This window comes from Nestor notabilis, unplaced genomic scaffold (genome assembly GCF_000696875.1).
Source record: "Nestor notabilis isolate BGI_N333 unplaced genomic scaffold, ASM69687v1 scaffold35202, whole genome shotgun sequence".
Classification (NCBI taxonomy): domain Eukaryota; kingdom Metazoa; phylum Chordata; class Aves; order Psittaciformes; family Psittacidae; genus Nestor; species Nestor notabilis.
In genome coordinates this window covers 1-16486 of record NW_009917595.1, presented here as the reverse complement: position 1 = coordinate 16486, position 16486 = coordinate 1, and the positions used below count along the sequence as shown (strand labels likewise).

The following is a 16486-nucleotide window of genomic DNA, read 5'->3' as shown; positions in this document are numbered from 1 at the left end:
TGGGCCGGCTTCCTTCGCGAAACGGGTTCCCCTCTCGTAAGAAAAGCAACTGACGAGCCACGGCTCTTCCCTTGGCGTTCATTGCTCACAGCGGGTTATATTGAGGCACTTGGGTGCTGTGGGTTTTGCTTTTCTGCTCATTCGTGTGCTTTCTTGAAACGTTTTCAGCCGTTTCGGTGCTCGCCTTTCGTCTTCAGCGTACTCTTGGCTGGTAACTGCCTGGTCTGCAGTGCCCAGGAGGAGAACATAGCAGAGAGCATCGGCAAATCGCTGCTTGCGTCTGTCTGGTGCGAGAGATACAGAATGGAACCTGTAGGATTTATTGCTCGTTTGCTATTGGGAAGAGAATATTGCTGAAATGTATAAAAATGGGTGGATTTTAACTCCTGAACATTAACTGTTTTGTTTCCACTTCCTAGGAGGAAACATTAATATTAGGAAATGGCAGCAGCAGCTTTTCATCCCCCAAGAAGGAAAAGAAGAGTTTTTGAGTCATACAAATCTCCCTTTCCTGTGGAAGTAGGTGGGAAGGATTTCAGAATGTGCCAGGCTGAAATCCTTAATAACAATGTTATTGTGAGGAACCCTGAAGATATTGAACAGCTTTATAACAAGGTGCTGTACCCTGTTTGCACAGTATTCTTAGTGTTTTAAACATAGGTAAAGCATAATGCTTGTTAAAATCTGCCTGCCTTTGTGCTTTCAATCCCCTTCAGCCTCCAGTAACTCTCCATAGCTCCCTCTCCTGAAGTCACTACAAAATATATGTTCTGTATCAAACGTGAAAAGTATTTTATTCTTATCCCAGCAAATGCATTTTGGAACGAAGTGCCAAAGTGAGCTAAAAAAGCAGCTGCGGAGATTTCCTATTTGTTACATTTAATTGTTCTTTCAACATTTTATTCAGCCTTGCAAAAGCATTTTCTTGGTGTTAATACCCAGGAGGTTGGAATATTAATGTTTTATAAATGCTTGTAGGATTCTTTTAACTTCAGAGTGATTTCTTCCGGAGTAAAGCAAGCTAAATTAAGCCTTTTATGTTGTGAGTACCCTTTTACCACCATTCTTAGCTACCATAGTAGCTTTGTCCACCTCTTTGTTTTCTGTCATGCATTGTCAGCATGTTGATACATGGGTGTTTTCTTCTGCATCTGCTTTCAGAAGCCTACTTGGAGGTGTTGGTTTGCAAATATTTAGGATGGAGAAAAAAGTCTCACCACCCTCCACTAGTTAAGTCTGAGTGCAGGTGTTTAATACTGACCTAGGTACCAGAAGCTAAGCAGCGAGCGTTAGGAAAGCTTAAATGCTGCAGAATTTCAGGGTGGGGTTTTTTTTCAGCTAATCATGGCAGGCAACATCTTAGAAGTTGGAAGGAAGTTAGTTTTTGTGTCATGAGATAATAAGGATTTTTCCTTTTCTTTGAAGGGCTACTTTGGAAAAGGCATCCTTTCAAGAAGTCGACCAGTGTACAGCATTTCGGATCCTTCACTGGTTGCAAAGTGGCAAGGTAAACTGTGCCCATTTGTACTTCCATCGCTATTCCAATAGTACTTCCCATTTTTCTTCACTCATTGAAGATATATGTTTAAGTTACACATAGAAAAATAATCTCTCTACTGGATCAGATTAAGGATCTCTCCTCATACCTGATGATGGCCAGTACAAGATGCCTCGGAACAATACAGGAGCAGGAAACCTATGTCAGTAACCCCTTAGGGCATCTTCCCAGCATTCACTGATTTGTTGCTTAGGAATTCTGTAAGTGAAGTTATCATCCTTGGAATTTTCTTCCTGTAACTGTCCAGTTTTTCTTGGTTTTAATCTGTAGGTTTTAGTGTCATGAAGTCATGAGGCAAGGGTATGTGAAATTTTAATCTGCTTATAGCCAATTGCATCTAGTCTGCTTTTGGATTTTTACAGACTTTATTCTATAGTCATTTACTTTATTACATTACTTTATTCTGTAATCAAAGTCTTTATTCATCTTTTCCATGAGAGTTAAGCCTCAGTAGACATATCTGGATGTTATCATATCCCTCCATAATTGTCTTTTTATGGGCAGAAGAAAAACAGTGCATTTAATTGTTTCTCTTGTGCGGGCTGCTTCCTCTGTGCTTTTTCTAGTTCTGCTGTGCCCTTCAATACAAGTGGGTCCAAAATGGCATCAAGAATTGAAAAATGGGAATAATTACTAGACTACAGATCACCTCAGTGATCAAAATCACATGGAAACCTTTATATTGATGAAATAATCTGTGATTTTTCATTATACAGGTGCTAACATAAACATGCCTATAATTACAGCTAAAAAGTAAGTTAATTTACATTAATTTATTCTTGGTGGTTTGGGGTTGTTCTGGTTTTTTTTAGGAAAGATTATTCTGGTTTAGATTTCATCTTACTGGCTTTCAGATTGTGGAACGTATAAATGATAATGACTTATATTTGTTTTTATTTCATTTATAATCACATTATTAAAACTAGAAATAGAGTAGGTGATACTCTAGCATGGCTTTTCATGTAAGCTTGCAGGTATTAATTGCTGAGTAGAAGCCAAGATTGAGTGCACACATAGTAGTATGGGTAATTAATTCATAATAATATCAAACATAATAAACTTGTTCCTCAGCTGAGGAGGAGAAAGAGAAGTTTCTGGGGCATGTTATTTAAAGGAACTCATTTCCTTACTGAATTCCTGTGGTGTGAGCTGGTGCAGCTCTTGAACATTTAACACGCATGAATGTTTTACCTCTTTTTGAAAAGAAGTCTCTATTAACACTTACCAAAGCACTGGTTTATTTATCTTATTCCAGTTAAATAGCATATGAACTGTTAAGAGTGTGCAAGTCAGTTACTCTGCTTTAATCTTTTGATAACTCTAAAAATTTTACTTTACTTAAATGTAAAAGTTATGCTCCTTCAGTCCTCAGCTTTATGTAAGACAAACAGTAGCAATATTGCTGCTACTGCAGTTATTACTACTTGCAGGTACACTTGTCATTCTTATTAGTCTACTCTGTGACTGTTTTATGTGCCTGCAAATGCAGCTGAGCATCAATGGCAGTGTCATTACATTGGTGCAGAAAATGCATCATGATCCCTCTCGGTAGAGATCTATAAATACAAATTATACAGTAACTAAATCACAGCAGAAGGAGGACTCTAATTACTTTTTGTAACACAAAGTACAGCACTGAATTACATAGCTTCCTTATGAAACTTCAGAGGGACTTATATTTCATATTGACACTTGAAATTTGCATTTAATTGTCTTTTGTAGTTCTTCATTGCCTGGTCTGTAATCACTGTGTTAGGATTTTGTTCTGGGAAGTAAAGAACATCACACTAAAGTTGTCCAGGTTTGGATAAGGATGGCTGCATTCATCTGCCTGCAGCTTTCACAGGATGGAGATTAATGTCTTCAGCTGGATATTGATGTTGACTTCCAAGGAGAAATAATGGAAGGGTCACTAAAAACACTATCAGAATTGAAAAATGTTAGAAATATTTACAGCTTTTGGTCACTACCTCGCCAACAGGATTTTTGTTGTTTCTCAGGGATGTGAGGGTTTTGGTTAAGACTGAAGGTAGTTTGTGTTTAAGATTTTCTACACTAGTGTTTTTGCTATGCCATTGCTCTTTCAAAGGTAGTTAAAACTGAGTTTTGAAGGTACTGTTCTTAGTAGTTAACTGTATAACAGATGAAGTGTGCAAGAGCTCTGTATGCAAAGTCTTGTTGCCTATTTTAGTCACACAAGCTCTGATAACAAGATGGTTTTGCAGGGAATTAAGGCTTAATGCTTCCATGGGAGAAGGGAGTTTTGCCTGGTGAAGTTGTTGCTTTGTGAAGCTCAGTGCATGATTCTAGTGCAGCAGTGGGATCAGTAATGGTGTTTGTTACTGCAGGAATTTAAAAGGCAAAATAAAGCCAAAGAAAGCAGCAGAGTCTTGATGTTCAGTAACGTGGTCTGCAGCTTGCTGTACACTGGACTCCTGTTCCATTGTGCATGCCGAAATACATTGTGCATGTATTTTGCATAACAGTTATTGGGGGGGGTGGGGTGTTCAGATTTGGTTTGTGAACAGTGCTGAATCTTGAGGTTTTCTAAGATGCTTGTTTTTAAGAGGTTAATTAAAGGGTGCAATGCCCTAGACAGTCTCATTTGTGTTACTTGTTTGCTAGGTACCAGTATCATGTTCAGTGGGCTAAAAGCGTTCTGCGAGACCAAGGACTTGATGGCTGCTCAGTTACCAAAATCCTTGAAAATTACACTAAGCCTCTTGAACTGCCACTTTTGAAAGAGGATGGAGCTGGACAAACCAGTGCTAGTTGCAACAGGATGGGCCCAAGTACAGAACTCTCCAGGCAGTCTTCTACAGATACTGGAAATGTAGTAGACCCAAGTCCTGAGAATGAGAACAAAGGCTGCAAGAAAGCGTGTTTGGAAGGAGATCCAGCATTTGCTTCTGTATGTGGCTCTAAAGACCAGGAACAAGGTGACTTGAAAGAGAGAGATGAAGCGTCTTACCAGGAGCATGGTTTTCTTGTGCACTGTGGCTACAAGGCAGAGGAGAGCACTGAGCAAAGGTCTGGTGAAATGATGAAGTCAAAAGAATGTGCTCCAGAATATGTACTGGTGCAAGAGGAAGAAGAATGCAGCGTGTGTCCTGAAGATGAGACTGCTCATGGGCAAGAAAATGTAAGGACAAAGAGTATCCTGATCTTCTAGAAGAGTTATGTCAGCACCATTTTCAGAATTCAGTATTTTTTCCAGGTTAAAGTAATACTGATTGTTGGGTTGGTTTGTTTGTTGTTTTTTTTTCTTGTAGCTTGTCAAGAAGGAAAAACTAGTTTGCAGAAAAAATCCATTTAGGATTTTTGAATACTTACAGCTCAGCTTGGAAGAGGTATGTTTCAATGATTCAAGTACAGTACAACTTGTTTCACTTTTAACCTGAAAATGAAACATTAATCTGTGTTACAATGTAATTTAATACCTGCTTCTAAAGTACAGGGTTCTCCTGTGTCTCCTAAGTGTTTGGATTGTCTTAGTCATTAAACTTATTTAAAATAACATGTGATAATTACATGATCTGGTTAAAAAACAGTCAGATCCAATCCCATTTGCTTTATGTGAATAATCCCACTGTCAAAGAGACCAGGGGTAGGATTTAAGCATAGAAATACCAGGAATATATACCATTTATGAATCGTGCTTCAGTTGTGCTGTCTCTAAATATACCCACGTGTGCTAGTTTATACACTGTGCCTTCAGGAGTCTGCAGCCCAAGCATCTGTTGAAATGTAAAGGTCATGAGGACAAACCTCAAAGTAAACTTTCAGGCAACTTGTTTGCCTTGATGATATTGGGATTCTTGTATAGTTTGATTTGAGACTTTGTTCTTGCATGGAATATAAATTACAGGAAGAGCCTAGCTATCAGGTAAACTTACTCTCTTTATTTTTTCAGGCTTTTTTCTTGGTGTATGCTCTGGGATGTTTAAGTATTTATTATGGTGAGGTAAGAGATGGGGTTAATTTTGGGTTACCAGTGATACCATTAGTTTCAGTATGTTTTAGTCTGACTTTTTTACCTACTATGACAGTATTTTATGCTGTTAATTCTGAAGGAGGATATACCAGACAGAGTAATTAGGAACTTTCTCTAATGATATTTCTGTTTATGAAACACTGGTCTGAAAGTTTTATGTTTACCAGAACGAATATTTAAGCTCAGTTTTTACAGAGAAAGGGTTTGATTGCACCTTAGGCAGAAAATACGGGGAAAGCAAGTGTAGAAAGAATAATGTGGTGAGTAGTCTCTCTTTCCTGAAATGGAAAGATTCCTTGGTGTGTTAAGTATTAATGTAGATCAAGCTTCTGTTAATGTAATGGCAAATAGTTGAAACCTATGCTTCTAATTTTAGATTTATCAGATTTTCATATAAACAAGGGCATTATGGGACTGATTGGGAAATGCTAAAGAAACCCCAAACCAACCACTATATGCAGCAACAGGTTTCTGTCTTATATTTAGGGATTCCATATTTTGCTGCTTGAAGCTCATGCTCTTTGCAGTAGACTCTGATATTTGATATTTGGCTATTTGGCTCTACTGCACACGGTATTCTCTATCTGTTTAATATTAACACAGTCATATTAATGCCTTTTAGGAGCCCCTCACTATTTTGAAGCTATGGGAAGTTTTCAGCGAAGTGAAGCCTGATTTTAAAACGACTTACATGGCGTATCACTACTTCCGCAGCAAGGGCTGGGTCCCCAAAGTTGGCCTCAAGTACGGAACTGATCTCTGTGAGTAGCTTCCTTAAAAAATATGGAATTATTTGCAGCTGACTTCTTTTCAGGCAGTGCAAGACTCTGGTGCCAAGGCTGAATTCAACAGTGAGGAGCTGGCTTTGCTACTTGCAGTTGGCAAAAGGCATTTTTGGCCGGACTGTGTGTAGGCAATAGAGTTGGGATGTAAGTGGAAAAGAACATCACATATCCAGTAGCTGAAAAGGCAGCTTGAAAGGTTGTTTTGCTTCATGAGGTTAATAAATAATACAGGGTTATACTGAAATTCCCAAGTTTCTCTGTCCCCTTCTAAACACATTTGCAGTGTTAACGTATGGTCTTTGGAATAGCAGGTTTGCATCTAAATCCCTATTAATATCAAAGTCCATGCATCTCATTATTGATCCCATTTAATGGAAGCTGGACTTCTGCTGAATTTACTGCTGAGGCTGTTTCTCTATGGTATGGTTGTGGTTTTGGGGGAAGGATAGGGGAAGGTACTTGCTTGTTTGTTAAGGGTAGAGTTTTTAATCATACAGAAATAATTTGTAGTGTCCTTAATCCCTTGCTAAGTAATTCAGGAGCTGCATTAAGCTCACATCAAAAAAAACCACCTGGTACAGTAATGCCCATTCTTACAGGAAAATGTGCATAAAGGGGGATAGTTTTGATGTGTGCATGCAAACCAGCAGGTGTTTTAGTACTGCTGACACAGTTCTGTCATTCAGGGGTTTGTGTATTTGAGAACGTCAAGGCTGTGCCAAGCTAGTCCTTCAGATCAGTGTGTAGATTTGCCTGAATTCATCACCACTGTTCTTAATACCATGCGTTATAGATGAGGTTTTGCTGTTGAATGATGAAATGGTACTAGTTTGCTCACCATTCATTTGTATTCTGGCCTGAATTTGTTGTTCTGCCTTTCAGATTTGTGCCAGACAAAGGAAGTGGATTAGTTTAAGGCTAACAGGAGTTCTGCCTTTTACTCCAGAGCTCCTCTAGCTTCTTGTGCTTTGGTGGTACCTTCTTAGAGTCAATATTACCACAGTTGTTTATAATGGATACTTTGCAAATTATGGTTGTCACTGGAATGAAGAGCTGCTTGTTCTCTTCCTGACAGGCCTGTGCTAGCCAGCTGTGTAAGAAAAGCTGTGCTAGTTAAAGAAAATACCCTTTTACAAGCTTGTGACAAAGGGAAGATGTAACCATTTAGCTCAGTTACAGCAGTCCAGCTGCAATGAATCTTGTGTACCCATGTACCACAACTTTCAGTGGTTCTGGGGTGCAGTATATAGGAACTTGTGCACTGTGCCTCTCCTAAAACTTGTGGAAAATGCTTGCTTGGAACAGAAATTTGATGGCTTATCATGGTATTTTACTTGTACTCGAGTGGCTCAACTTCTGTTGCAAATACAGTGTTAAAAGCATGATTCTGTTGAAGAAAAATTCCATCCTAAACTTTTTCCTGTGGCACTTGCTGACTGTTGTTTGGCTCTTCTACGTTATCTTCTGCCTGCTACTCCCCTGTGCTGTGCCACCTTGGTGCTCCCAGGGTTTTTTGTCTCTTTCGTCTCTCTTCTCCCTGCCTCCCCCCTTGCTGGGACAACTTAATTCTGAGCAGAATTCAAGGGTTGAAGTTTTGTCTTGTGTGGTTAAAACTTACAAAACATCTGAAAATATTTATGGAGCATTAAACTCGGATGGGAACTCTGGCATTATCTAACTAAGGTGTTTCTCTTTCATTTCAGTGCTGTATCGAAAAGGCCCCCCCTTCTATCATGCAAGGTTTGAAGCTCATGTTTCTGTCTAATTTCTTAATTTCAAATTAATAAATGTCTCTCACACAAACTTAGTATCTTGCCTCGTTAAGCACATATTCTTCACTGACAATACTTTGCCAAGTGCTTTCATAGTGGAAATGGAAAAGTCCTTTTAGAAGAGGTACTAAATAATGCTATTTCATTAAATTCATATAGTGGTAGTAAGACATTTAAAAACGAAGAGTTGCAATGAGCGTATTTAGCACTCGTGATGAATGCACTCAGGAAGGTGATTTAGTAATACTTTTGAAAATATATGGTAGGGATAATTAATATAATTTGGAAGAAAAAGTGTTTAAGGGATGACATTTGTCTATTTGTCATCTAGTCAGGTTCAACTAGATAATAAACTGGTTATAGACCTCAGAGTGGCATTTGTAAGAGAATGCTACAAACATCAGCAGAAGAGTGGGAAGGGAAAGTGCCAGTGAGCATATTCACAGCTTTATCTCTTGTCTTTTTGTAGTAGATAGACACTTAAGTTTCTTGCCTGCTGGCATATTGTTTAATAGAATCATAGAATCATAGAATCATTAGGGTTGGAAAGGACTTTAAGATCATCTAGTTCCAACCCCCCTGCCATAAGCAGGGACACCACACACTAAACTATGTCTCCCAAGGCTCTGTCCAGCCTGGCCTTAAACGCCTCCAGGGTTGGAGCATTCACAACTTCCTTGGGCAACCTATTCCAGTGCCTCACCACCCTCACTGTGAAGAACTGCTTCCTTATATCTAACCTAAACTTCCCCTGTTTAAGTTTAAAGCCATTACCCCTTGTCCTACCACTAGAGTCCCTAATGAAGAGTCCCTCTTCTGATAAAAACAGTAATGCCAGTTTTTAGGCTCTAATTCTTCAGTTTCATGATCTCCCTAAAATGGTAATTTTATTTCAGTGGATTTTCCCATCTCCCCTGTTTTCCAGTTATTCTGTCATTGCTGAATTAGTTGATGATAATTTTGAAGGCTCTCTTCGCAGACCGCTCAGCTGGAAGACCTTGTCTGGGTTGAACAGAACAACTGTTAATGCTTCTAAGGTAAGCACAAGATGCTAGTTTTAAACTAGCTTTAGAATGATATAAGTTGAGTTTAGTTCCAAAGACCAGAGAGTTGGAGTGGGGCTGAACAGAGAAGCCTTCTGTTTCCAGTCTGCTGGAGAGCATGTGGAGTTGCCAGTAGGCAAACAGGCTTCCTTTTGACAATATCCAGATGAGTTCTGGAGGAAGCTTATTAAAGTTCTGTCATCTGCAGGAAAGTTAAAAGCTGTGTCGGGAACAGGAGAAAGACCAAGGGGCATTTCTTTCCTGTTAGCCACTTAAGTTTTTAAAGCCTTCTGTGTCTCTAAGGACTTTCTTTTGAACAGTGAAGCTGAAAGTCTCCAAAAGATTTTCTCTGTGATAGAACCTCAAGCATAGTGCTTCCATACTCATAACCATGGTGCTCAGGTGTTCTAATTCTAGTTTATGCTTTGCTAAGGAAAAGGAGATATGATTATACAGATCTTGCAGAAGACATCTTATAGGAAACTTAGAATCTGCATTTCTAATTAACCTAAAACTTCACAGAATCCCAGGCTGGTTTGGGTTGGAAGGGCCCTCCAGTTCCAACCCCCGGCCACGGGCAGGGACACCTTCCACTAGAGCAGATTGCTCCAAGCCCCTGTGTCCAACCTGGCCTTGAACACTGCCAGGGCTGGGGCAGCCACAGCTTCTCTGGGCACCCTGTGCCAGCGCCTCAGCACCCTCACAGGGAAGAGCTTCTGCCTCAGAGCTCATTTCAATCTCCCCTCTGGCAGGTTAGAGCCATTCCCCTTGGCCTGTCCCTACAGGCCCTTGTCCAAAGCCCCTCTCCAGGTTTCTTGTAGCCCCTTTAGGCACTGGACCTGCTCTAAGGTCTCCCCCAAGCCCAGCTCTCAGCATGTGGAAACTTGTGTAGGAAGAAATCAGTTGAAAATCATGTATTCATGTTTTCTGTTTACCAACAGGAACTTATGTTATGCTATTTGATTAAACCTTCTGATATGACTGAAAAAGACATGTCAACACCAGAATGTATGAAGAGAATTAAGGTTCAGGTGAGCAATTTCTTCTTCTTCTTTGGCTGTGTAGCTTTGCCGGGGGGCAGCTGGACAGCCAACTATATGAGCCCCCTGGAACTGTTGCTTGCTTTTTAGCAAGCTTTGGTTTTTGCACACATAGCTGCAGTGAAATAACGAAATTGCTTTGTGCCCCAAGGCATGAGAAGTGCCTTGCGGGCTTTTAAAAGGCTGGAGATGATCTCATCTAAATTTGAATGTTACTGTTCCTGTGAATGTAAGGATTTGCATGGAGATACAGGGGTATTTTTGGAGAGACTGAAGTTCATGTTGAAAAATGTGTGAGAGACCAGCTCACTTCAGAAACAAATCAGTCATCTACTGAAGTTTCTTGGTGCTCACATAATACAAGTTTGCTGAAGGCTCCATCCCCATCCCTCACTGAATAGCTGCAGCTTTTTTCTTGTCTTTTCCCCCCATAATAACTGCTGGGTTTTATTTCAGGAACTGATTGTAACTCGTTGGGTTTCTTCCCGTGAGCGCAGTGAGAAAGATGAATTTTAACTGACAGGACAGGAAAAACTTCTTTTCTTGAAGCCACTTCTTGTGGATTTTTTTTTTTTTTACCTGATCTTCTCACGATGAACCATTGCCTCAGAAGAGTTTCTGTGAGCAGCCAGTTGGTAGGTATAAATGCTATTTAAAATGAGCTCTATCCTGTTTACTGGAGAGAATGTTGTATGGAATAACCTAACTGAACATATGAAGGGGAAGATATTAAAGCTGTGTCCCAACCCAAACTACATATTTGTTTCCTTAAAACTTCTAGAGTGTATGTTTGAGTGCTGGCTACGCTGCAGTAAGTAGTAGTGGTATTTGAAATACTGACAGATGTAGCCATTAATGCTGAAGAGGCACTACAGCCTGCAGAGCCACTGAAGTCCAAAATCCATGTCTGCCTGAAAGCCTAAGCCATGAGGGATCAAACAGTTTTCTGGGAATACCTCACAGATTCTTCTGAGTTCAACTTGTAAGGCTGTCTTCATTTTGCTGCTCAGCACAGGGTCCTGCATGTCTTCAGAAATGAGGACTTCAACTTGAGTCTTCAAGTTTAGTGCTGGTTTTTAATTAGTAATTACAGTGAGCCACATACCGTTTTGGGATACCTCTGGTCCTTCTCCAACCAGAACCTGATTTCACAGCCTTGAAGAAGTTGCATAGACTTAGATGTGGGGAGAGGCATGGTTGTCGCAGTAGCGAACATTGCAACATGTTGCTCGTAGATGCCTCGATGCTGGGATTTAGTGTCTTATTTTCACAGGCACTACTCAGAATTGGGGAGCTCTTCCCAGAATGTGCAAGGATTTCAGTTAATTCTGGGGCAAAAGTTAGGTGTTAGGCACCTCTCCCCGTGTGGTAAGATGTTTTTCTCCCCTTGGGATTTGCAGGGTAAGATTCCTCCATGAAGGTAAGGGCCTAACCTTGCCCATGACAGCAAGATGCCGCAGTCACAAGTTGATGCCCTTTTCTTTTAATACTATGCAGAAAACAACGCAGGTTTGCAGAGTGAGTGAGAGGAGGTCAGTCTCTCTAGCTTGGCAATGTCATCACTGCTTTTTTCTCTTTTATCCAGCAGCTGCAGCAGTCTGTACATCTCTTTCCACAGTGCGCTCGTAGCTCTTTGTGCCCTGGCCTACCATTTGTTGTAGAACATCCTGGGAGGCACTGCTGTGTTTTGTACCAAGTGAGGCACAGGATAGTCCTGAGATCTTCTCTACTTTTTTTGTAAGATTTAAATCATCTGCAGTGCAGGTTCCTAAATATGATACTTACTATTGCTAAGCTGCATGTGGAAAACAAACCAACCTGCCCACCCAGCAGGTATTCAGCTGTCTTTCAAGAAGAGCCAGGAAGCTGTAAGCATCAACTACACTGCATTGTAAGTATTGCTACTTTAGATTCAGGCATTTCAATTCCATCTTGGCTTCCTTGCTTCACTATGCTGTTAGGATGTTTACTGCACGTACATACACACTCTGTTGTGAGAGAACACATTTGCTACAGCAGTAAGGGTAAGTTAGAGCTGCTCTGAGAGTGATAACAGTTTGAGTTCTGTGCTATTTTCATTCACTATGGAAGGGGGGTTGCCTCCTGGGCACAGGAAACTTTCCAGGGATGGTGAAAATTCTGTCAACTCAGGCTGTTTCTACCAAACCCAAACCACAATCTCATTTAGGCAGTTTAAATTGTAAAGCCATGTTGTGAATGCAGGAAACTGTGTACCTCTCAAAGGGGAGGATCTTCTAGCCTCTGCTTTCATTTAATGCTTTGACTAGAAGGATGTAAAGTGAAGATGATAATTGCATAATAGCTTCTTCAAGCTGAACAGGTATGTATGTGTTGACTGTGTATGGCAAGGTGTTTTTATTTCTAGCTACAGATGATGGTACTTCATGTTTCAGTTCTGTTCTGTCAAGTACCTTACGTTAATAGTTGCACCATAGCAACATTGTGTTGATATTTTGCCAGTTAAATGCAGTACTTCAATGAGGTGGGGATTCTGAGTCACTCAGAAATAGCACACCGTGGTTATTTCTGTAAGGCACATCCTAGCTGAAGAACTCTGACTTGCTCATGGAGTAGGTGGATGGGAGGTCTCTAACAGACCTCGGGCTCGTTGTCTCTCTAGTGTTGTGCTTTTTAAATACACTTTTAAAGGAGCAAAGTGAAACAAAGTGGAATTGCACAACCTCCCGTATGAAGACAGGCAAAGAAAGTTGGGGCTGCCTGGAGAAGGGAAGGATGTGTGGTAAATGCCCCATCCCTGGCAGTGTTCGGGGCCAGGTTGGACACAGGGGCTTGGAGCAACCTGCTCTAGTGGAAGGTGTGCCTGCCCGTGGCAGGGGGTTGGAACTGGATGAGCTTTAAGGTCCCTTCAACCCAAACCACTCTGTGATTCTGTGATTATGGACTGCACAATTCTGACCTCAGCATCCACTTGTGTGAAATGTACAATAGGTGAAAGTGCTGCTGGAGGATCTTTAATTTCTTTAACTTAAATTTCTTCTTGTTAAGTTGCACAGTTTTAACTCCTGAGGAGTCTGTTGCTTATCACAGATACAGGCACTAAATTATCTTTTATACTAAGCATCTGTCTTGGTTTGAGGAATAAATGTACAAAATGTAAAGAATTGGAAGAGAAATGTATCTGGCAAAGAGGGTGGATTTAGTTGTTATATTTATTAGTAATTAAAGGAAAATAACTTTGCAGGTAGTGAATCTGCATTAAATCATGGGCTTTGGATTCCAGCAGCACGCAAGCACTAATTCCCTTGTTTTCACTCGCCAGGAAGCAAATGTGACAGGAAAAACCCAACATTTTGGTCTGCTACATCTTAAATTACCAGAGTTCATTTGTCAAACCCCTTGATTACACAGCAGTTGTGATTTCTGGTATTTAGTGTCTTGGCAGAAGAGAGCATACAGTGAATGCAAACAGGAAGATGGTTTTCCATATGGATAGTTCCTACAGGAATGTTGTGCAGTGTGTACATTGTGTGTGTGTGCATTATTTCATTCAAATGCACCAGTTGTTTCCCAGTCCTTCTATGATGTGCAGCTTAACATGTAAACACATTTAGTACATCACCCATCTTAAACCCCGAGTTCTGGAGTTTTAGGACTTCCTCTCCTATTGCGTGTTGTAATGTTTGAGTACAGCAGCAGGTCATTTTCAGCCCTGATTTTCCTGCTTGGGAAGGGGTACGATGTAGAACTCCTTATCTGTCAGCTCCTGATGCAGAGTGATGTATTTGGAAGCTCTCTTTGTGTGGGGGATCACGAATTTCTCTGTGAATTCGCTCTTGCTCATTTGCCGCTTCCCAAGCGTGGTCAGGATGCTGTTAACGAATGCCAGTGCGTATGTGTAGCAGTTGTGGGCATCTTCATCATACCTAGGGAAAAAAACTCCGTAGTAACTTAGCACTATCCGTGAATTCCTGCCCGTGGAAGAATGTGTTACTGAGTGAAATAAGGAAGCACATGCTCCTCCAAAACCTCTGCCACTTTCCTTTAATGCAGGTGCTTACATTCTGTTCATTGCAAGTTGTAGTTTGTACTTTCCAGCCAGGGATACTAGAAACATAACTCGAAGCATAAAAAAACCTAACAGAGAGAGCTGCAGACTTACAGTAATGAGTGATTTTTTTATATATATATACTTATTTGGCTGTTACCTTGTTAACCTTTGCTCTCCCACGTATTGTTACTGTTACCTTGAATATGTCTTCCTGCAGCAGTCACGTTAATTGTGTGCCACCACATGCACCTCCTTTAGCATGGTGCTAACTTGGAAGCTTGCTCAAAATCAAGTCAATTCTATCACTAATATGTGGATACAGTTGCTATACAGTGTGCCAGTTACACAGGGACAGAAATACTAACCCAGTAGGAGGAGCAGCCAGTTAGAATGTTCTTGCCTTGTTCTCTTTTCCCCCTGCTACCCTAACCCTGGAGCATATACCATCCAGTAAATGAAAAGCAGTCCAGAACATTAGAATTAGGCTTGGCCTGAACCCAAAGGAATTACAGGATTAGTTTAGTGTGGTTCCTGTGCATTGAAAACAAACAGAGGAGTGAGTTTAACATCAGTTTAGTGGTGGTTGGTCTGTTGGTGGAAAAAGGAGGTCACTTTGTCAGGAGGTGGCAGCCGGAGGGAAACCAGAGAAAAGCCTGTAGAAAAGATGCACCCTTCTGTCTACCTTCCACCAGTGCTTTTTAGACAGCAAGGTAATTTTAGTAGCAATGTTCTGGTGCTGGATTGCACAAGGATCAAAGACACAAATCCCACTGGGCTTTACAAATTCTGTGTTTAAAAAGTCTGTGTCAAATTCTTTTGTCTCCTGGCACTAAGGAGATAATGTGTTAACTCTGAAACGTGAGGGTCAAGCACAGCTGCTAAAAAATGCCTTTGATTTGGTGGGGGCTTTTTTATGTAAGATGACATCTGTGTTCATTCACTTGAAGCCCTCACAGAGCTGTGCTCACTGGGCTGCGTGTTACCTGTGCTCTCACTGATGAACAGGTCAAGGGCTGGTGTTCTAGGGGAGCCTGAAGAATTTTGCCTGGACTTCTCTGCTTCTGTCCTCAACAGCACACTCCTAAAGATAATGCTCACTGAACTCTTATTGTTTTGCTCTGGGGGCAGAGGGGTGTTCATGCACAATTCCTGTGTTGCTGAAGAAAACTTCCCTGAAAGGATCTCTGATTTTAGAGCTTGGAATTCCAGCAAATGAGTTTGTTCCAACTTAAAAACACTCCCCTTCTGCTGGGCAAGGCCAGTGAGTATCAAAACAGCATCATTCGGGCTGCTTTGTTAGAAACCTGTGTCCTAAAGCAGCAAGGAACCACGAGCCTTGCAGGGCCCAAACCAGAATAGCCCAATTTATCATCCCAGACTAAAACCTCCATTGCATTGTCCTTAGCACTGCTTACCTGTGAGGAAGCCAGGCCTCTCCCACCGAGAACTCCTCCAGGAGCTTATCCCACTGCTCAAGCAGCTCAAACATGTCCGGCTGTACCAGTGGGATACTGATGCACTGTTCCCATCCGGTTGCATCTCTGTGGATGCCCTCTTCGTCATAGTGATACACCACACCTGAAAAGGGAGAGCAGCACCGTCAGGAGCTGCTGCAGAATCGGACCCACAGTCCCACCTCTTCTAAGTCATGGAACCTACTCCTGCTTTTTTCCATCTGGCTGTTCTTTCCCAGACTATTCCACAGCTTCCCATCAGTGGCTTTCTGAGGCTAGAGAATAGGAAACACAGTCCCTGCCTTTATCAAAACCTTCTCATTCTTGCAGTGTCTTTTTGGATGTCTTCTGATAATGAAAAGAAGTTCAGGACAACCAAGCTTCTTTCCTAAGCCCCCAAATTAGACCATGTTTATATGAAATAACCATCGGCAGTGAGGTTTTACAGGGTGCAGGAGAACCTGACAGGATTTTTAATGTGGCTTTTTAAAATTGGAGGGGGGTTAATTAGGGGAATTTTTAGAATTAGCAAAAACTGTGTTTAAGTCAAAGTTTCGTGTAACGGCAGAGGGCGGTAGTTTGTAAGGAACCACAAAGTACTTTTACCGTTACTGTTGGTTATTCCAACGTGGAGATCAGAGTTCCCGTCGTAGTCTCTGAAAGACAGACACTGGTGTTAGCGATAGTGGGGGCACTGCCTGGCCCTGCTGTGAACGCTGCTTCTCGGAGCAGGTGCCGCTTCTTATGCTGCCAGGGCCCAAGAATCACAGAACCATCGGATCCCAGCCTGGTTTGGGTGGAAGGGACCTT

At 41.3% G+C, this 16486-nt stretch overlaps 2 protein-coding genes across 2 annotated transcripts; one reads left to right on the top strand and one right to left on the bottom strand.

The window, feature by feature from the left end:
- The first annotated feature begins 441 nt into the window (after positions 1-441).
- Positions 442-10708, top strand: TSEN2 (TSEN2 tRNA splicing endonuclease subunit). Its single transcript, XM_010009311.1, has 11 exons — positions 442-615; positions 1426-1507; positions 2275-2311; positions 4184-4700; positions 4831-4908; positions 5472-5522; positions 6175-6313; positions 8041-8077; positions 9035-9146; positions 10094-10183; positions 10649-10708. The coding sequence occupies exons 1-11, from the start codon at positions 442-444 to the stop codon at positions 10706-10708; spliced, it is 1377 nt and encodes a 458-aa protein (XP_010007613.1).
- A 3169-nt stretch (positions 10709-13877) lies between these two features.
- Positions 13878-16332, bottom strand: MKRN2OS (MKRN2 opposite strand; the record flags this gene model as incomplete). The annotated part of the gene is made up of 3 exons (XM_010009312.1): positions 13878-14097; positions 15638-15800; positions 16283-16332. Coding segments are annotated over 3 exons (433 nt in total), but the record flags the coding sequence as incomplete, so codon positions are not given.
- Between the last annotated feature and the right edge of the window lie 154 nt (positions 16333-16486).

Bases quoted from the DNA above. Each gene is read 5' to 3' on its own strand.
- TSEN2 (XM_010009311.1), top strand. From the start codon at position 442: ATGGCAGCAGCAGCTTTTCATCCCCCAAGAAGGAAAAGAAGAGTTTTT. The intron at 8,078-9,034 runs GTTTGAAGCTCA...CCTGTTTTCCAG, and splicing joins CCCCCCTTCTATCATGCAAG to TTATTCTGTCATTGCTGAAT. The intron at 9,147-10,093 runs GTAAGCACAAGA...GTTTACCAACAG, and splicing joins CAACTGTTAATGCTTCTAAG to GAACTTATGTTATGCTATTT.